The 22,571-nt window shown below is 40.7% G+C and overlaps 1 protein-coding gene across 5 annotated transcripts in view; it reads left to right on the forward strand.

The window, feature by feature from the left end:
* Positions 1-22,571, forward strand: part of trim33.S (tripartite motif containing 33 S homeolog) — a 90,997-nt gene that overhangs the window by 32,963 nt on the left and 35,463 nt on the right. For 4 of the 5 annotated variants that reach the window (XM_041583228.1, XM_041583227.1, XM_041583224.1 and 1 more), the window contains exons 5-9: positions 9,738-9,854; positions 10,248-10,362; positions 14,826-14,972; positions 17,612-17,729; positions 20,123-20,361. In XM_041583228.1, the coding sequence (XP_041439162.1) occupies positions 9,738-9,854; positions 10,248-10,362; positions 14,826-14,972; positions 17,612-17,729; positions 20,123-20,361 (736 nt within the window). 5 annotated transcript variants of the gene reach the window in all.

Raw genomic sequence — 22,571 nt, forward strand, 5'->3', positions numbered from 1 at the left:
CAATATTATGCCATTTTAAAACCCAACTCTAATAGTCTTTGTGTTGCCAGTGTCACACTGGAGGATTACGACAGACAAATTTGGGTGATAACAGTGGGATCTGGTACAGCCTCCCTTTGCTCCTAATGCTATTAAGAACTATTTGTTTGAATTATCCATACAGGTTATCCATGCTGCTGTGCACCCCTCATAATAGCAGACTGCACCTTTTTTATAATTACTACATCTTAAAAGAAGCCACTAGAGTTCCTGAAGTTTGAGACACTATAAAGTTGAGTAGTTGTAAAGCAGATAGAAAATAGTTACTTTAGTGTATAGCTCACAAGTTGTTTGATCTTCACAGTGAGCTGCGTTAATCCAAATGCCTTTATTGTCTAAAATGTCTTTCGGAGGCGGAGTCAAGATGGCGTACTGATCACACGTGTTGCTGCAGAGCTCCGTCACTATAAGCTGATCCTGCTCATCATCCTGCCGTTCCAGCCTTAAAACTGCCCAGGGGGAACCCTAAAACCCTGTGTGACCAGATGGGAAAGCACGGTCCAAAAGCTCCTGCCACAAGTATGGATAAATACTTATCTCCGGCACCACCGCCGACTGGGCCTGGCACTCCTGCAGACCAGGCCGCTGATACGCAGCAGGCAGCCAAGGGCGCTGTGGGGCCGCTACCGCCAGAACCCTCCAATACCGACTTACTCGCAGCGATCACCAAAGCACATGCTAGCATGTCGTCCCAGCTGGAGTCCATTACAATCGACATCTCCCACCTCAGGCAAGATGCTCAAAAATTGCGGGAGCGAACTACGGAGGTGGAACAGAGGGTCTCGACGCTAGAGGATTCCACTAGGCCCATTCCGGCTGAACTGGCAAGACTGGCTAAGCAGTTATCGGAGGTATCCACGAAGGCGGAGGATCTGGAGAATCGCCTCCGCCGCAATAACGTGCGACTCGTGGGCCTCCCTGAAAAGACGGAAGGTAACAACCCTGAGAAGTTTGCAGAGGAATGGCTGAAACTTACCTTTGGCGCAGATACCTTCTCATCTCTACTAACCATCGAGCGAGCGCATCGCGTGCCAACCCGTCCCCTGCCCCCGGGAGCAAACCCGAGATCCTTCATCATGAGGTTTCTTAATTATTGGGACAGGGACGCGGCGTTGATGGCAGCCAGGCGGAAGGGCCAGATTCTGCATAATGGCGCCCCAATCTCCATTTTTCCTGACTACTCTGCACTTGTCCAGAAGCAGCGGGCATCCTTCATGGGAGTTAAACGAAGACTCAAGGAGGCAGGCTACACCTACTCGGTTCTCTTCCCTGCAAAGCTATGTGTAGTGGATGATGATCAGACCAGATTCTTTGCTTCGCCAGAGGAAGCCGGGAAGTGGCTAGATGCCTGTAAACGACGCACCAGGTCACAGAGCTGCTCGAGTCGACGCTGAATGGGGAAGATCGTCGCAAGTTTTCCTGTCGGTTGATATGTTGGTCGCCCTCGGTTGGAACTTTACATTGTTGGTGAGGATCCTCTCCAGGCTCCTGGTCTCCCAGTTTGAAGGCGACTAGTTGTTTTTCTTACTTCACGGCTTGGACGTCCAGTCTGATAGCGGTGGAGTGGCCCTGACTTGTTATTGTTTCTCGGTGGTGACTGTAAGTACACTTTAACCCCCTTAATGACTATATGCCACTCTTGGGACCCCCCATCTCTGCCATCACCCACGGATTCTACTTTTGTGAATCGCAATCCCAATACCCCCCCCCTTTTTTTTTTTTCCCTTTCCCCCCCCCTTTTTTTTTGCCTCCTCTCCCCCCATGGCTTGGATATCCTTACCTGCGCAACTCTGGAATTGGAACTCTATAATGTGGCGGAGACCCCGCGATGACACGGGACTGACCGCAGTACTACAACACCACAACTTCTCTTCAAGTTAAACTGTTTGTTTGGGGATTCAGGCCCACCTCAGTTTCTAGGTGGACAAGGGCGGGGTAGTGGGACTTTCGGGACTGTCACTGCTTACTTCTATTTTTTCCTTTTCCTCCCCTTTTTATCTCTCTCTCTCACTCTTGTGAGTGCTATTTCTCCACTTCTCTTCTTTGTTTCTCTTGAACCGTCATGACTATGCATATTACTATATTGTTGCATATGATGTTTTTTGGCATATGTGTTGCTTTGAAATGTGTTCTGGCTCAGTGGGTGGGTTCCCTGTATTTGGCTTCCCCCCTTCAATACTTCTACTGCCTCAGGGATGCAGTCTCTCACAATTGTCTCCTGGAACGTTAGGGGCTTGAATTCAAGGTTTAAGAGGGCCTTACTATTTAATTATCTTAAACAATACCGCCCTTCCTTGCTACTCCTGCAGGAAACACACCTTACGGGTCAGAAACTATTATCACTCAAGAAGCCCTGGGTGGCCCATGCCTATCACGCTCCATTCTCCACCCATTCAAGAGGAGTCTCTATTTTGGTCCGGAAGGGCATCTTGTTTGAATTGCAGATGATTCGGACAGATCATTACGGTAGATTCATCATTCTCCAATGCAAACTGAACAATACTCTTCTCACCCTGGTGAACATTTACCTCCCACCACCCTTCAAGACAACAATATTAGACCTTATTACGACGGGATTAGCCTCCTTCCCACCGGCACCAGTGTGCATCCTTGGAGACTTCAATGCCACCCTGGACCCAGTGCTCGATAGATTGCACCAGGGGGGTCTCCCTAACCAACAATTAGCTCATTGGGTGGAGGCCCTGGCCCTTAGAGAGATATGGAGGTGGAAACATCCGTTGGATCGGCAATACTCGTGCCACTCTGTGGCGTATGGTTCCCTTTCTAGGATAGACTTGGCATTGGCCTCAGCAGATTTCTGCCAGTTGGTGGAAGATGTCACGTACCTCCCCAGGGCCTTCTCTGATCATTCGCCTCTCATGCTTCGGATTCTGCCCCTCACTGCCTCCAACCGCACTACCTGGAGACTCTCCCCACTGTGGTTGACGGTACCCTTGATCGCGGAACAAGCCCAGACGAACTATCAAAATTATTGGGAGATTAACCAGACATCGGCTCCACAGGAAATGCTATGGGAAGCATCCAAGGCGGTAGCCCGTGGTGAACTTATATCGCTAATAGCAGCCGCCAGGCGGGACACTAAAGACAAAGTCACGGAAGCAGAGCATCGCCTGTCACAAGCTGAAGAACAACACAGGTCTGGCCCTACCTTGGAGACTAATGCCACTTTGTCCAATGCCCAGAGAGACTTGGAACTTGACCACACTCAGTTGACTAAAAAGAACTTACTTTATGCGGACTATCGCATCTTCGACCAGGGAGATCGAGCTGGTAGACTCTTGGCCTGGCTAGCAAAAACTAATGACTCACGAACTTGCATTCCTAGGGTTCGGAACGCAGCAGGGCAGTTAATCACTGTACCCCGAGAGATCCAGGAACTGTTCCGCACTTACTACTCTCAGCTCTATGACTCTAAAGCTACATATACCCAACAACAATTGGGTGACTACCTAGACAATGTCGTGTTCCCTAGGCTCCCGCAACATGAAGCGGCCGCTCTGGACGTGCCAATTACTCTTCAGGAGGTCCGAGAGGCAATAGCTGCTCTTCCGCAGGGAAAAACTCCGGGACCAGACGGATTTCCAGCGGCGTGGTATAAATTCCACACTGAACATATACCTGGGCACTTATACCGCACTTTCCTGGCTGCAATAGAACATGGGGCCCTCCCTCCCTCATTCTACGAAGCAGTGATAGTTCTGATACACAAAGAAGGTAAAGACCCTGAAATCTGTGAGTCTTACCGGCCCATATCTTTGATTAACACCGACACCAAAATATTTGCCAAAATCCTGGCTACTAGGTTGGCTGCAGTAATAGAATCGATGATCCACCCTGACCAGTCTGGGTTCATCCCTAGCAAATCAACAACTATTAACTTACGGAGAGTATACACCCACCTACAGATTGAGCACGACAACCCAGGATCCAAAGTGTTGGTCTCCCTTGATGCCACCAACGCTTTCGACTCTGTGGAGTGGCAATACTTGTGGGAAATTATGCGAAGATTTGGGTTTGGCCCCGGTTTCATCGACTGGGTTAAGCTTCTATACCTACAACCGACAGCCAGAATCAAGACCGGTGGGTCCGTCTCGGATTCTTTTCCGCTTGCCAGAGGGACTAGGCAGGGCTGCCCCTTGTCTCCCCTCCTTTTCGCATTGGCCATAGAGCCTGTAGCAATTCTTCTTCGGCAGTCGGCTCGGGTGATGGGCCTGAGACGGGGGCCGTTGGAGGACAAGCTGGCTCTCTACGCTGATGACCTCCTACTATTCTTGGCGGACCCGTACGACTCCCTACAAACTGCACTTGATATCCTAGATCGCGTCGGTACCTACTCAGGCCTCACAATCAACAAGTCGAAGTCAGTCCTCCTGCCGATTGATCCGATCCCGGCTCCATCTCCCGAAGGGAATGTGATTCCTTGGGTCACGAGTTTCAAATACCTGGGCATAGTGATCTCCCTCCAGACTTCACGCTACTTGGCTGATAATTTAGAGCCCCTTCAACAACAACTCAAGTTGTCCCTAGCCAGATGGACCCCTCTACCAATCACTCTTTGGGGGAGAGTGAATCTCTACAAAATGATCTTCCTGCCGAAATTGCTGTACCGCTTGCATAATTCGCCAGTATGGGTTCCCCAAAAAATCTTTGTTCAGATTGTGTCCATGCTCTCGTCCTTCATCTGGGCAAATAAGGCGCCCCGTTTGTCTTGGAAAAGTCTGACGGCTGCTGTGGAACACGGTGGCCTGGCTCTCCCACATCTGCAACTCTACTTTCTGGCTGGCCAGCTCTACCATATCCACACATGGTTCCATTTGCAGGAGGAGGACCCGGGTGCAGTCCTACTGGCGCAGCTGGTGGGCTCCTGGGCTGGACTCCGCAATCTTCCTTATAGACGCCTGACTGACTACAACAAGCTGCCAACTACGATCACGACTCCCGTTAAGGCTTGGAGGGCTGCATCCAAGATACTGCAGTGTGACCCCCCAATCCTCTCCCCCTATCTGCCACTTTGGTTAAACAGCAACCTTGCCCACCTCAGAGACTTACAAGACTTTAGCTACTGGCCTCTACGGGGCGTTAAGCTGCTGGGGGAGCTGTTGGTGGACATGCAGTTCCCCACCCTCTCTCAAATTAAAGACCAAACCGGGCATCGGGATGTTCAATTATACCGCTACATGCAACTTCGACACGCATTCCGATCCCAGTTTTCGGGGTTGACTATACAATATGTCACTCCCTCCTTCGAACTTGTCCTCCGAAACCCGCAGCGCAAGGGGCTGATCTCCAGGCTCTATAAAGCCCTGCTCAAAACAGGCACTACTCCCTTTGACAGGGCCTTGCCCAAATGGCAAACTATGCTTCCAGCACTAACAGACGAAACATGGGAGGAGGCCAAGGACTCGATCTACTCTGGCCTGATTGCTCTGAAAGATAAACTTGTCCAACTTAAATTTCTGCATCAAATATATATCACGCCAAGCAAATTGGAGAAAATGGGCAGGAACCCGGGAGCCATTTGCCCTAAATGTGGGGGGGGAGGAGCGGACTTTGCCCATATGACCTGGTCATGCCCTAGGATCAGATCCTTTTGGAACTCCATTATACTATACCTGTCTGAGGAACTGGCCTTCCCAGGACCATGTACGCCGGAAGTATGCCTCCTTGGGCTGATAGACGAAATTATTCCTCTCAATAGGTTCAGACTCTTGTTTCGTGCTCTGTTATTTTATGCGAAGAAACTGCTGATGACCAAATGGATGGCCCCCCAGCCACCTACGAAGCAGGCATGGATCCAGCAGACCAACAAAGCACTGCCCCTGATCAAGTTAACTTACGAAGCCAGAGGGTGCCCGGGGAAGTTTACTCAGATATGGTCGCCCTGGCTGGAGGCAAACCCGGATCATGACCTGGTGCTTCCCCCCCTCCTGCAGGGTCCCGAATAGGCCGTTAAGCCCCTGACTATTTCCTGTCCCACCCACTGAGCTACACCTGTTAAATGCCACTACTGATTTTATGATATATGTACTTCTGTATTACTGAGCGATGCAATGTGTGATGGTTCACTACTGCTGTTCTTACTCTCTGTTGTAAGTTAAACTGTATAAATAAACACTTTTAAAATGTCTTTCACTTAACTTGTATGGGAAGCACACTTGTTGTGGAATGCAGGTAGTGCCTGGAAATTACTGTTTGTGATATCTTTGTATATAAATACAAGTATGCTCTGTAGACCATTATCTTTCTATTCAGGTCAAAGGAAAGCGCTATAAATAGATAAGTATGAACATTGCAATCCTGCCGCTATCCACAATACCCACATATCAATCATTTTAAATCACTGCAGTCACATGCTGACATCACCCACAGCACTAGCCAGCATCTGTGAGTTAGAATTGGTCACACTCAAGCAACATTCCTTTTTGGGGAATTCACTCTAGTGACATATCCAAATGGCATAAGTGTCATTTAGTTTACCCCTGATGACAGTAGGCATGGCTATGTATGTGGCTATCTTTAGGGTATCACCAGCACCTGTATATTTGACCGCTCAAACAGAAATTCTGCATCATCTCCTCACTCCCTGCCCCACAGAACATTTCTTCCTGGGTTGCATATCACACACATGCATACTGTGGTACGTATTTTCACTAGGTATTCTGTAGGTTCTCCTAATGTTTTTGAGAACCAAACTCAATTAAGATAGTACACTTGCTCCAGTTGAATTTTAACAACTGTACCACCCTGTTTAAGAGTAATAAGTTGTGTAAATGTTTGCCTTTCCCCATGTATGCTGATAATCCTAGTGCATTGTTGAAAACTTTGTTTAGCTGGTCCTAAATTATTATTGGGTGCATTGTTCTTTTGTGATGATGTATGTTGTACTACTGCATTCATATTTCAACTTGACAACACAATTAGTTAATTTAGGAAAAGTTTAAATACTGCAATGTCAATTAGAGGAAAAAAAAACAATTGTTAATTAACTTTCATGCACTATAGTAAAATGTACTTAATTAAAATCAAATTGTAACAACCATGAATTCAGTTTTTAAATTCATTAAAATCTTGCTTATGTGGTTAGTAGAAAATAGTGATTTAAAGGAGAAGGAAAGGTTAAAACTAAGTAAGCCTTAACAAAAAGGTCCATCTAAATATACCAGTAAACCCCCAAAGTAATATTGCTCTGAGTCCCCTGTCAAAAGAAACACTGCATTTCTTACCTTCTATTGTGTACACATGGGCTTCTGTATCAGACTTCCTGCCTTCAGCTTAAACCTCATTGCCCTGGGCAAGAGCATGCTCAGTTTGCTCCTCTTCCCCCACCCCCCTCCCTTCTCTACTGTAATCTGAGCCCAGAGCAGGGAGAGACTCAGGCAGGAAGTGATGTCACACCATGTTAATACTGCAGCTCCTAGCCTAAACAAACAGAGAGTTTCTAGAGCTTTTAACTCAGGTATGGTAAAACATTCTACAGAATAAATATAGCATTCTATCTTGCACTATTGCAGCTAATCTATTGGCAATAAAATGCATCCGTAGCTTTCCTTCTCCTTTAAGCCCTTTTTAATGGCATTTGTTAACAATGAGGTTTATATTCTTTGCTGGTTACTGTTAGTAAAATAATGGAAACCCCAACAAAGCAGTTGGCATTGTGAAGCCTTAAAAGAACAGTAATACCAAAAAGAATATAAAAAAACACAAGTCTTATCAAGTAATGAAAATATAATGTACTGTTGGCCTGCAAAGTAAAACTTGTGTTTGCTTCAGAAACTCTACTATAGTTTATATAAACAAGCTGCTGTGTAGCCATGGGGGCAACCATTCAAAGCTGAAAAAGGAGAAAAGGCACATGATATACAGCACATACCATATAAACTCTGTAGTATATAATGGGATTCTACACTTCTTATTTGTTATCTACAGTGTATCCTGTGCTTGTGTGGTTGCCCCCATGGCTACACAGCAGCTTGTTTATATAAACTATAGTAGAGCTTCTGAAGCAAATACACCAGTTTTACCAGTGCAGGGTAGATAGATATAAATATAGTCCGAAAAATGGGTGCACACTGAGATTTTGTAGATTAAAAATCCATAAATGTATTGGTTACATTAAAACAGGCCCCTTTCTAAAACCCATGGCCTGTTTTAATGTAACCAATTCTTAATCTACAAAATCCCAGCGTGTACCCATTTTTCGGACCATATATAACACAGCAAATTGAGGTCGCACCTGGGTTTCTTTTCCTGTGAACTGTGTGCAGTAGGTCTATGAAGTGTAAATTTTTATATATATATATATATATATATATATAAAATAAAAATATATTTTATTTAGATCGACGTTTCGATCCTCAGTGGAGCCTTTATCAATTGATAAAGGCCCCACTGGGGGTCGAAACGTTGATATATATATATATATATATATATATATATATATATATATATATATATATATATATATATATATATATATATATATATATATATATTCTGTTGGCATACGTTGAATATATATATATATATATATATATATATATATATATATATATACAGTATATATATTCTGTTGGCACCAGGGCAAGATCTCCTTTTTTGAAGTGTGTGCAATATATATAGATAGATAGATAGATAGATAGATAGTTTTGAATAGAGCATTTACCTACATGCTTCTTGTTTTCCTCGTAACTCTGTCTATTCTACAAAGAGTCATTTGCCTGGGGGAAAACAATGCTCTGGCTTGCCTGTCACAGCCTCCCACAAGTACTGAAAATGCAATTCATATTTTCCATAGAGATGTTGGGGGAACTCAGGAAAATGACAGATGGGCTCTTGGCTTCATGCGGCAGTTTGATATTTTGACTGCTACCTTTCCTGTAAAATAGCCTTTTTGTTTAAATCGTACCTTCATGGCCTATGCTAAGAGCTTATGTGGGCAGTGTTTGTCACTGAATATAAATGTTTGAGGTACTTATTTTCATCAACTAAAATTTGATTGGATACCCACTAACCAGTTAGGGCTGTCCCCAATAATCCCTCCTTTTTTCATTGACCCTGGGTCAGACATATTCCAATATCTAGGGATTACTGGACATCCAAAAATAACCTGATTTTAGTGTGCTGTCAATCAAACACATGGCTACCACTAACAATTTCAAGAAGAGTGTATTGCTTTAAAAAGGGCTTCCTAAGGAAATTCCTCTATCTAGCTCTGCTTTACATAATTTACCAGCCAATACTCAAGTGATCTGTGTTTTTATGCTGTGTAGCAATGGAGTCAAATGAAATAGGGCTAAATAGCAGAATTTCATTATATTCTACATACATAGTATATCTGCTATGTTACCCGTGCCGTCTCTTTCAATGGCTGCCGCGATGGCTACACAGCAGCTTATATATATTTTACTATATAACTATAGTTGTGTTCTGAAGCAAACACAGCTGTTTTACCAGTAGAAACAGTGAATTATATTTTAATTACTTTAAAACACATTTTCTGGTGTTGCTGTTCATTTAAAAAATGTATCCAACATTAATGTCCATGTTAATAATCCTGATATCTGCAAATATATTCTATTTTGAAGAGGTTACACAGCTTGAAGGACTTAGAAAGCCATATTTTTTTTCCTCCATAAACTTTTCTTAATAGTGTAAAAATCCTATTATTCTTTTCAAAGGTATCAGTTTCTCGAAGAGGCTTTTCAAAACCAGAAAGGTTCTATTGAAAACTTACTTGCAAAGCTTCTAGAAAAGAAAAACTATGTACATTTTGCTGCTACTCAGGTTCAAAACAGGTAATCTTTAATGCTTTAAATGTTTAGTTTATTAGTAACACACACACACGCACACTGTTATGCATAATGCATTTCCCTAATTTACACCATTTTTTTCTGGTCCCCTGAAAAATGTAAAATTGGCGTTCAACTGTATATGGCCGTGTGTGTGTGTGTGTGTGTATATATATATATATATATATATATATATATATATATATATATATATATATATATATTTGTTTGTGTGTGTGTTAATATGTCTGTATAGTGTTACCTTATGTGGGGGTAACTTTTGGTTTCTGCACCCAGTTAGATTTTTTATTAGACTTACATATATCTGGTGTGCCCTCCATTTACTGCTAATTTTGTATGTTAATATGTCTAACACAGTTTCTTTATTGTGCATTATAGAATAAAAGAAGTAAATGAAACCAATAAGCGAGTAGAACAGGAAATTAAAGTGGCTATTTTTACTTTAATAAATGAAATTAATAAGAAAGGAAAATCTCTTCTGCAGCAGTTGGAGGTAAGATGAATATTTTGCTTTGCATTGAATTTATTTTTTACTGTTTAGTCTGCTGGTTAAGTGCAAATATAAAGAAAAGGTTTTCCTGGCATTTATTAAAAAAAAAAAAACTTAGTATGTGAGGTGTTTTCTCCCCCCATTTTCATTAGGTAGACCATAAAGTGTGAGGGCATATGTTATTCTGTGCATGGAATTTGTGACATTTTTGTTGTACTTATTGATCTTTCTCTGCTTGCCCTAAAATTGCTCCAAAGCTTTAACCTAAATAAAAAACTCCATAAAATAAGGGACAGATGCATTGGGACATCTTTTAAAAAGTGCTTTGATGCAATAGAAGTATGATGTGTCAAAAGAAGAGATGAGCAATAGTACACTGGAGCCTAACATCCCCGTGCCTAATACCTGGCATAGTCTGGAGTTGTGTAAAGGGTGCTGCCATTAGACTGGAGCAGTGGTGATGGGTTCTTTGAAGTGATGATAGCTGCCGTCTGGCAATAATGAGTGTGAGTTTTGCAAATGTCCAAAGAAGGCTTCCTGTCTGAATATTGAATTAGTACCTATCGTAGAAAAAATGTTCCTTTCCCCCAAAACTGGAAGTGCGATTTAGTAAACTCTGCACAGTGCTATTTTTGCAAGAAAATTCCCTCGCAAGCACTATGCAGCTAGAACCTGGAGGGGATGGAACCCTGTCCAGACGACCATGTTGGAGAACAATCCTGCCCATAATGAGTGAGTGCTGCATTCCTGTGTCACATACATGTTTGTAACAAGCATGCTGTGGCACTAGTTATGCATATGTATGTGCTGTAACAATGCTGCTTGCACCAGATGCTTGATTTCATGATTCATATATATACTGTAGGTGGTTAAAGGAGAAATAAAGCTAAAAAATTAATATGGCTAAAAATGCTGCATTTTATATACTGAATTTATTGCACCAGCTTAAAGCTTCAGCTTCTCAATATCAGCAATGATCCAGGAGTTCCAAACTTGTCACAGGGGGTCACAATTTTGGAAAGTGACTGCGACACTCACATGCTCAGTGGGCTCTGAGCAGCTGTTGAGAAGCTAAGCTTAGGGGTTGTCGCAAATTATGAAGCAGAAAATGAGGTTGGTCTGTAATATAAGCAGGTGCTACAAGGCTGATTATTGAATTCTGATACTAGGTGCACTGGTTTCTGTGCTGCCATGTCGTAATTATCTGTATTAACTACTAATCGGCCTTATATTGGGACATTTATATTCTATGTGTACTGTATATTGTGAGTGGGTCCCTAAGCTCAGTAAGTGACAGCAGCACAGAGCATGTGCAGTGAATCGGCAAAAAAGAAGATGGGCAGCTACTGGGGCATCTTTGGAGGCACACAACTTTCTTGCTAAAGGGCTATGGTTCCCTTGGGCTGGTACAGAAGGCCAAAACATAATGTACAACATTTCTAGCCTACTTCTTAGTTAAGCTTTAGTCCTCCTTTAAGGGCTAGTCCACACGGGGAGATAGCCACGCGTTTGCGGTCGCGGCGACAAAGCGCCGCGCCAGTCGCCGCGACCGGCGCAGGCGACAGTTTTGTATGGGCGCCTATGTAAAAACGCCTGTGCTAACCACACGAGGCGATGCGCTTTTCAACAGTCGCCTGAAAATGCCTCGCCAGGCTTTTTCAGGCGACTGTTGAAAAGCGCATCGCCTCGTGTGGTTAGCACAGGCGTTTTTACATAGGCGCCCATACAAAACTGTCGCCTGCGCCGGTCGCGGCGACTGGCGCGGCGCTTTGTCGCCGCGACCGCAAACGCGTGGCTATCTCCCCGTGTGGAATAGCCCTAAGGGCGCCTTCATTTCCTTATGTTACCGGTCCTTTAAATTGGGCAAAAAATATATAAAAATGTAAAATTAAATAGTACATATTATGGTACAGTTAAAGTTTTTGCTGGTTATGTATCTGTTTCTTTTTGGATCATTTATGCAGGTAATATTACAAAAAGCTCTTTTCTGTTTAAGAAATAAATAAAAAATATGGGCAGGGATTACTAGTTTGAGGCTGCTTCTTTAGCACAGTGGGGGTGCCTAAGACAAATGCTGTCAGGGACACAAATATGTCCCTAGCAGCTGTCTTAAGATGGTAGATGCATACGACCCAGCTTTCGTGGGCAATAAAGTGCATGCAGCAGTGAGATGATATTGTTTCACACAGTAGCACCCTCATGGTTTCATCTTATAGGGACCGTGGCTTACTTCTTTTTTTTGGCAAGGAGCACATTTTTAGGTCTCCCTCAAAAAATGATTATATTTTTCTTCATAAAATACATTATACAGTTATGAGATCTGTCATCCAGAATGCTTTGGACCTGAGATTTTCTGGATAAGGGGTTATTTCATAATTTGAATCATCATGTCTTAAATCTACTACAAAAAATTTAGTAGTTTGCCACCAATATGGATTTTTGCAGCTTGGTTAGGATCAAGTACAAGGCACTCTTTTAGTATTATTACAGAGTAAAGGATATCTGTTTTGCAAATTATTTGCTCAAAATGGAGTCCATGGGAGATAGCCTTACTGTAATTTGATGCTTCTTAGATATCGGGTTAGTTTATAATTATAGTTTATGTTACTTTAATTTTGTGTAACCTAAACCACATTTTATCTGCCGTTTGTCTGGGTGCCCAAAAATTTTAGTGGGAATCTCTCTTATGCTATACTCTTTAACTACAACTATTTGGCAGAAGCTCTTGGTTTTTTGCTAAGGCTATTTTCCTTTTGTAATGGCTCAAATTATTCCTAGGAGAACCTAAATCATATGTGTTGTGTGTAGGCGACACATAAAAAAAAATATGGCAATTAATCAGTATGTGGCCTATGACTAGATAAGTAAAGAGGTGCTTTCAGACAAGAAGCTAGTGCTTTCAAGATTATTTTTTTTGTGTTGTGTATGCTGTTTGGTTGAGAGATATAAGCTTAAATGAGGCAATGATTTCCTAAATGGTTAAAATGATATTGTCAGATTCCTTTAGATTACAGGACTTTTCCACATCACTGTACCTGTTTTCAGGTCTGTATTTACTGTGATTTTAGGTGCAGTGTTGGCTTTTATCATATTGAGCAAGATAGTATTCAGAATGCTATGGGCCTGGTTCTTTCCAGATAAGGGCTCTTTCCCTATTTTCGATCTCCAAGTCCGAAAAATTAATTTACGGTAAAATAAATTAAACCAAATGGGATTTTTCTGTCTCCAATAAGGTTGAAATTATATCTTGGTTTGGAACCAAGTGCAAGGTACTGTTTTATTACAGAGAAAAAGTATATAAAATATAAAAAAATGAAATTATTTCATTAAAATTGAATCTGTGGGAGATGGTCTTTCTGTAATTTGGAGCTTTTAAATTAGAAGTTTCAGATAACAGATAACAAATCCCTTGCCTGTAGAAGTCTAGCTAAAGTCTAATTGTAGTTATTCTGTTTTATTTCCACAAACACTGTTTATAAAGTAACAATTCACTGGAATTGCTAGGGGTTCTTTTGCAGTGCAATATTAAACTGACTGAATAGCTGTATTTGTTCAGCAGATTTAAAAACACATCTTATCATGTTTGTGTTCTGCTGTAGCCATACTTGTAAAGATATAGTCTAAGTTTTCATGACTTGCTTGTCCAAGGAACAGTCAGACCAGACATCCTTGTACTACTTATATTTTGGCACAAAAAAATTATTTTTGTATACTCGATCTTATAGTAGCAAAGGATGTTCCTTTCTGATTTCTGACTTTACATTCATGGCCAGTCTAACAACCTATGTTTCCCAAGATAAATCATATTTGTAAGTTAGCTGTCTTCATGCTAATGATTTATCCTTCTTTATACCCGACGATCCACATGTTTGGCCACCTTTAGTTATTAAAACTGTCATTGCATTCTTTTGAAAGAAAACAAACTTCCTGTTGTGTCACACAATCTAGTCAATGCATTTGTTCAGGATTTAACTTGTTAGTTCAAATAAAAACCCAACTGTAGTCTTTTGCCATTCCTGTAGTGATAACTGTAACACTGGTTCTTTTAGCCTATTTTGTTGTTTGGCACACTTTAGAGAAAGGTGATGGCAGCAAAGTCCCCAAGGGGAGCAGTTTGGGTGTCAGTGCATTTTAAAATCTACAGTAGATTTGATTCAGTTCATTCAAACAAATCCAAATCTTTGCAAAAGTGCTTATATTTCTCTTAATCCTGAAGGAAGCCCTGGATTCTTTGCATTCCCAAAACAAATTGTAGAATGAATAAAGTCTTTTTCCCCCTAATGCTTCTGTTGCTTCTGTTAGGGTTGTCAGCAGCCAAGTATTTTACATTTCACCCATATCTGCATCCATAGTGCATAATATTCCTTGCAGCTATTGACCTCACATGCCTTACAGACAACGTGTTTGTTTGTGTACTGTACAGGCAATGTAGAATGAGACTAATTTTCTTTTTTTTAATTCTTCAGAGTGTTACAAAGGAACGACAAATTAAACTTGTACAGCAGCAAAATGATATCACTGGTCTCTCACGGCAAATAAAACATGTCATGACCTTCACGAACTGGGCAATTGCAAGTGGCAGCAGCACCGCCTTACTGTACAGCAAACGCTTGGTATGTCGTCGTCCCCCTTCAGCCAAATGACTATTCTTTTTGCTGTTTTGAACTGAACCTTTCTGTAACCAAAATATGTTATTTTATAGGTCTTTTGTTTAGTGTGTGTTTTTCAGCTGAACGGAGTAATTTATTCAGTGCCTTCCCAGTAATTTATGTATTTCTCCAAACAAGAATGTAAAGCTGCATTTTTAAAAATTCCCTATCACTTTCACAGTGATCCACTGTGCCATCCCTTCCATTACTTTATGGATGCACCGAATTCACTATTTTGGATTCGGCAGAACCCCGGAGTCCTTCACGAAAGATTTGGGCGAGAACCGAATCCTAATTTGCATATGCAAATTAGGGGTGGGAAGGGGAAAATATTTTTTACTTCCTTGTTTTGTTACAAAAAGTTACACAAGTTCCCTCCCGCCCCTAATTTTCATATGTAAATTTGGAGTTGGTTCGGCCTGGCAGAAGGATTCGGCCGAATCCGAATCTTCCTGAAAAAGGCACAATCCTGGCCCAATCCCGAATTGAATCATGGATTCGGTGCATCCCTACTTTTCTTATACCAGGCCCATGTGAAATACAGTTTACCTTACAGCTAATAAAATATAAACATAAAAATAAGTCATTAAATCATTGAGAAATAGGAATTGTTTGGTTATAATGGACTATGTTGGAGATGCCATTCCTGTATTTTGGAGTTTATATTATTATATACAGTTAGGTCCATAAATCTTTGGTTCTGTTCATTACCACAATGAATTTTAAATAACAACTCAGATGCAGTTGAACTGCAGACTTTCAGATTTAATTCAGTGGGTTGAACAAAAGGATTGCATAAAAATGTGAGGAACTTTAGTTTAGTTTAGTTAAGCCTTTTTTAACACAATCACTTCATTTCAGGGGCTCAAAAGTAATTGGACAATTGACTCAAAGGCTATTTCATGGGCAGGTGTGGGCAATTCCCTTGTTATGTCATTATCAATGAAGCAGATAAAAGCCTTGGAGTTGATTTAAGGGGGGGTGGTTGTATGTGGAAGATTTTGCTGTGAACAGACAACATGCGGTCAAAGGAGCTCTCCATGCAGGTGAAACAAACAATCCTTAAACTGCAAAAACAGAAAAAAAACCATCGGAGAAATTGTTGCAATATTAGCAGTTGCAAAATCTACAATTTGGTACATCCTGAGAAAGAAAGAAAGCACTGGGTGAACTCAGCAACGCAAAAAGACCTGGACATCCACGGAAGACAACAGTGGTGGATGATCACAGAATTATTTTCATGGTGAAGAAAAATCCCTTCAAAACAGCCAAACAAGTGAACAGCATTATTGATATCCAAGTCTACCATAAAGAGAAGACTGCTTGAAAGTAAATACAGAGGGTGCACTGCAAGGTGCAAGCCACTCATAAGCCTTTAAAGGAGAATTCAACCTGTAATTACCCCCCCCCCCCCGGGAAAATGCCCCTAACTTTTAACTCACCCCTCCGTTCAGATTCTGGACTCGCAGTTCACCGCAGCCATCTTCTTTCTTCTGTCTTTCTTGGAAGTTTTGGAGCATGCACAGTTGGAGTAAATTTCCGGTACCGGACCACTGCACATGCGCCGAAAGTCACAAAAATTTTCGTGACTTTTGGCGCATGCGCAGTTGTTCGACTGCGCATGTGTCCAAAATGCCGTCAAGACACGAAGATTAGCAGAGAAGAAGAAGATGGCTGCCATGAACTCCAAGGCCAGAATCAGCACGGAGGGGTGAGTAAAAAAAATTAGGGGCAGGTTGAATTCTCCTTTAAGAATAGAAAGGCTAGATTGGACTTTGCTAAAAAACATTCTTTGGACAGATGAACCAAGATCAATCTCTACCAGAATGATGGCAAGAAAAAAGTATGGAGAAGGCGTGGAACAGCTCATGATCCAAAACATACCAGATCATCTGTAAAACGGCGGAGACAGTGTGTTTATCCATGATGTGACACAGGACAGAAGCAGCCAAATGAATTCTGAGGTGTCTGCTCAAATCCAGCTAAATGCAGTCAAATTGATTGGGAGGTGTTTCATAATACAGATGGACAATGACCATACAGCCAAAGCAACCCAGGATTTTATTAAAGCAAAGAAGTGGAATATTCTTGAATGGCCAAGTCAGTCACCTGATCTGAACCCTATTGAGCATGCATTTTACTTGTTGAAGACTAAACTTCAGACAGAAAGGCTCACAAACAAACAGCAACTGAAAGCTTCTGCAGTAATGGCCTGGCAGAGCATTAAAAAGGAGGAAACCCAGAATCTGGTGATGTCCATGAGTTCAAGACTTCGGGCTGTCATTGCCAGCAAATTATTAGAAATGAACATTATATTTTCAGTTTTTTAATTTGTCCTATTACTTTTGAGCCCCTGAAAAGAAGTGATTGTGTTAAAAATAGGCTTTAGTTCCTCACATTTTTATGCAATCTTTTTGTTCAACCCATTGAATTAAAGCTGAAAATCTGCAGTTCAACTGCATCTGAGTTGTTTCATTTAAAATTCATTGTGGTAATGTCCCGAACCAAAATTAGAAAAAAGTTGTCTCTGTCCAAAGATTTATGGACCTAACTGTAGCTATGTTTTGTGTGTTTAAAATCAGTTCTTGAATGTTTCTTTTCAGATCACTTTCCAGTTGCGTCATATCTTAAAGGCACGTTGTGACCCCGTCCCAGCAGCCAATGGGGCAGTAAGATTTCATTGTGACCCAACTTTTTGGGCAAAGAATGTTGTAAATTTAGGTAATATTTTATTTATTATTTGTTTAGGAAAAGATCTGCTTTGAAATGGTATCTTATTTGTTGAATAGTTTCCATGTATTTTTGAAATAATTTAGACTCTCGAGTATTTGGTCAAATATGATTGATAACTGCCATAGTGCAGACAATGTTCCCTCTAAGTTGTGTTGAAAGGGTGCATAGTGTCCATTTAACTTTGCTGTAATACCCTGGTCTCATAGAAAGTAGGTTAGTCCAAAGATTGGTTAAAGGGATATTGTCATGGGAAAAAAATTTTCAAAACACATCAGTTAATAGCGCAGAATTCTACTCCAGCAGAATTCTGCACTGAAATCCATTTCTCAAAAGAGCAAACAGATTTTTTTATATTCAATTTTGAAATCTGACATGGGGCTAGACATATTGTCAATTTCACAGCTGCCCCAAGTCATATGACTTGTGCTCTGATAAACTTCAATCACTCTTTACTGCTGTACTGCAAGTTGGAGTGATATCACCCCCCCCCCCCCCCCCCAGCAGCCAAACAAAAGAACAATGGGAAGGTAATCAGATAGCAGCTCCCTAACACAAGATAACAGCTGGCTGGTAGATCTAAGAACAACACTCAATAGTAAAAACCCATGTCTCACTGAGACACATTCAGTTATATTGAGAAGGAAAAACAGCAGCATGCCAGAAAGCATTTCTCCCCTAAAGTGCAGGCACAAGTCACATGACCTGGGGCAGCTGGGAAATTGACAAAATGTCTAGCCCCATGTTAGATTTCAAAATTAAATATAAAAAAATCTGTTTGCTCTTTTGAGAAATGGATTTCAGTGCAGAATTCTGCTGGAGTAGCACTATTAACTGATGCGTTTTGAAAAAAATATGTTTTCCGATGACAGGATCCCTTTAAGATTTGTTGTCACACGATTGTTACACTATTTGACATGGCATTACATAAGTACTTTAGCACAAGATTTGCTATTGAGCTTTTTAGGTTACCTTGAGTTAACTGGATTTACAGAATTTCAGCATAATGCAGATGTGTTAATGTTCTGTTGTGCTTCCTCTTATGTACTTGTTTATTCATGTTTCCTTAAACCAATGCTTATTCAGGTTCCATTCTTCTCTGGGCCTTCGCTGTGTAGTTAATAAAAAAAAAAAGGGGAAACTTAAATAGAGGAAGTAAAACTAAAGTTGCAGAACACTAAAAGAGGAAAAACACAAAGGTTTTTCCCCAATTCAGCTTCCTTTTTGAAGAAGGGGAAAAAAATCACTTCACTTTTTATTTGTTGCAGTGCTAGTATGTACGTATTGTGATGTAGTAAAATGTCAGTACTATCCACTGTAAAATGCTTCATTTCATATTTGGAATGTAAACAGACCTCAATTAGTCAGGCTTCTCAGTAGTTGTAAATAACATCTATAGGATTCATATAGCAATATGTAAAGCAATGGTCAAGCTGCAATATCAGACAATTGAATTATGTAATGATAGTAAATGATAAAAATGGTGTTGATGCTAGATTGTACAAATAGATATAAAAATGCATAGCATACACTGGTATAATATGGACATGGCACACATGTTGTATACACCCTTTAAACAAGAACAAACTGACACATTGTTGTGTTATTGGACCTTCTACACTCCCTGTAATCAGGGTTAAAATCTTAATAATGAGCTTTGTATATAAAAACATTCCTCTCTCACCCTCAAAGATTATTTAAATAATATACATTCATTAAGTAGTTTAAATAGCTCTTCTGCATGGATAAGCTATAGCATTGATGGGTATAATCTTTCCTTACTAAGTAGCTAAACATTCTGTTTCTAGCTGGTAATATAGTACCAATTCTTTTCATAGTAAGGACTAACTCATAGTATATTTCATGTTCCAAAAAGATGTTGGGTGACTCCCTAATAAGTTGAATTCATTCATTATATTATACAGTATGAGACAACAGAACATGAATCTAAAAAGAACTTAGAAATAGCTTGGGAGTCCACAATTCACTCAAGCACTCAGAAAAACAAGTCCCTTCACTGGCACTTTCCCGTCTATGTAGTGACTTGTTTTTCCTGTATGCTGGATAAGACAATTTGTAGAGTCTGGTTGTCTTCTCCTCTGGCTGGGTACAATATTGAACAGCACTGGAGGCCCTCTAATGGGCATAAATTTGGCTGTGGGCCTTAAAATGGCTCTTGTGCCTATAAACAGATAATAGGCCTGTATACCATTGTGCCCCTATGTTTTAAAATGTAAAAATTTAGTTTTGGAATTTGAACAAAAAATCATGACATGTTAATGGGGGCTTGCAAGCTTGGAGACCATTGCAAACGAAAATTAAAGGGATTCTGATAACTCTAGCTAAGCCTTATTGTAAGAGTTGCCTTGCTTTTTTCTTCCCAGGTAATCTTGTTATTGAAAATAAGCCAACCACTGGTTTTACTCCTAATGTAGTGGTTGGCCAAGTTCCCCAAGGAACGAACCATGTCAACAAACCACCTGCACAAATAAATTTAGCTCAGCTCCGGCTTCAGCATATGCAACAGCAGGTGTATGCTCATAAACAGCAACTTCAAATGAGGATGGCCCAGCCACCTGGCCAGCACCAGAGACCATCTGTGCCTCAAGTGATGCATCAGCAGGCAAGTCAGCCACTAAGAATGGCAGCCATTTGGCCAGAATGATAATGTATATGTCCATAAATAATTACACATATTTGTAGTATAGGGTGTTATGTTCAAAATGTGACCACATTTATCATGGCTACCCATTAAGCAAAGAATAAATAAAATTATTCTCATGGCTAAAGTCTTTTATTCCTCTACACTTCACCATGTCTGTTCACTTTTGCCCATACATTGGAGGCCACCTCCTCTATTAGGGTTTTAGCACACGGGCAGATTTGGGAAGATTTAGTCGCCTTCGGGCAACTTAGGAAATCGAACCGCCGCGAGTGCATTGCTGCAGGTGATTTTTTATTTTAGCAGAAGGAAGGCAGTGGGCAGGCAGTTTGGGGAGATTGTCGCCCTGAAGAAGAGGCGATTAGTCACCAGGTGACTAAATCTCCCCGAATCTGCCCGTGTGCTAAAACCTTTACTTTCTGTGCTCCCTCCCAGTCACACGCCCCACTTCCACTACCTAGCTTTAAACCTTTCTCTCTTTATCATTTTCTCTGGAAATCCATTACTGAATTGCTCTGTAGAGAATCCTAACCTCTTCATGACAAAATTAAAAGACTACTTCTTGGAGCACTGACATAACATCTGATTTTTGATGCAAAGCGCTGACGGCTGTAAATTGCAGCAATTATTATTCTCCTATTATTGTCTATCTGTGCGCATAGATTTTTCGCTCCCTGGGCCAGGTGCATGCTTCTTGTGTCTTAACATTAGCACTTAAACTTGAATTGAATTGCTTACTTTGTTTGCATTAGTGTTCTTGTCTTGGATTGTTCAAAATGTTTCATTATTAAGAATTCTTGGCACCTGGATTTTTCCTGGAATTTGAGTCACCATACCTTAAGTCTATTGCAAAAAAACTCCCCCACACATTAAAGAAAAACTATATCCCTAAACACTGTAGGTTTTTTCAAAAATATGTTTCATAAAACAGCTCATATGTAAAACCCTGTTACATGTAAATAAACCATTTACATAATGACATACTTTTTAGTAACATGTGCCATTGGGTAATCATAAATAGAAAATTGTCGTTTTAAATAATAAGGGGTTCCCCCTTGGATGATAGGATTCACAGTGCACACAAACAAATCATACATGTTAGGTCACATGAGCCAGTTAACAGACCGAGTTCTGTCTTTTGCTTCTGATCTTCTTCCTTTTACAATTAGAACTGCAGAATTTCTGGTCAGGTATTCTCTGAGGCAGCACAGAGACCATCACGAAATTGTGGGTCAAGGCAAGATATGTAAAGGAGCAATATAGTTACTAAAATATATATTCCAGTTTGGTAAGATTCTTTAATATGCAGCTTAATTTGATATAAGCTATCTGTTGCTTAAGTATTCATTTTGTTTTATAGTTTTCCTTTAAATAAACTAAAATCGATTTTAATCCAGATTTATTTTGCTGCCAATATGGAGTTATGTAGCTTATTTGGGTTTATGCACAATTACCTAATAGCATCAGTTAAAGCTGATGGTAAAAGCAGCCAGTGGCCCTCGCTAAAAACCCTTGATTACTAACCAGTACTTAACCACAATGTTTAAGTTATGTAATTTCAAATGGCTTGGTGAGATAGTATATTATAACAAAAATAGTTATCCCCCTTATTGTAAAGTATAATGATAGTAGTAGTCACTTTGGCTTCCTATGATCTTTATAAAAGCACTCCGCCTTTGTATGTTCAGAACTTGTTGATGACTTGTAATATTTTTTGTGTGTACATTACATTCAGACAGTTGTGCAAGTGGTATTTTCTTTCTTCTTTTATTTTACTTTACATTAAAGGGCACCAATCATCACTAAAATCATTTACTAAGTAAATACACTATGTGAAAGTTCAAGAAATCAGATTTTTAAAACAGTTTGTATAATGTAAATCATCAGCTCACTATACCTTCTGCAAGATCTCCCCTATCTCCACTGCAGTTCTAGCTGAGGCAAGCATCTTGGATTTCGCTGGCTCCTCCTACCTATATCTTCCCAGCCAACTGTAGCTCTGAAATCTTGCACATGCTCAGTTGAAATTCATTGGTTGCTTATCAACCCTACTAAGCTATTTTCAAATCAGCCAAATCTCTGTGTTAGCTGCTGTTCAGTAGTGCTGCCAGTTAGTGTGCCCTTCATTTGCATAATGACATCACCAGCAGGGGACAAGATAGAGAAATCTC

This window comes from Xenopus laevis, chromosome 2S (genome assembly GCF_017654675.1).
Source record: "Xenopus laevis strain J_2021 chromosome 2S, Xenopus_laevis_v10.1, whole genome shotgun sequence".
In the NCBI taxonomy this organism is placed as follows: domain Eukaryota; kingdom Metazoa; phylum Chordata; class Amphibia; order Anura; family Pipidae; genus Xenopus; species Xenopus laevis.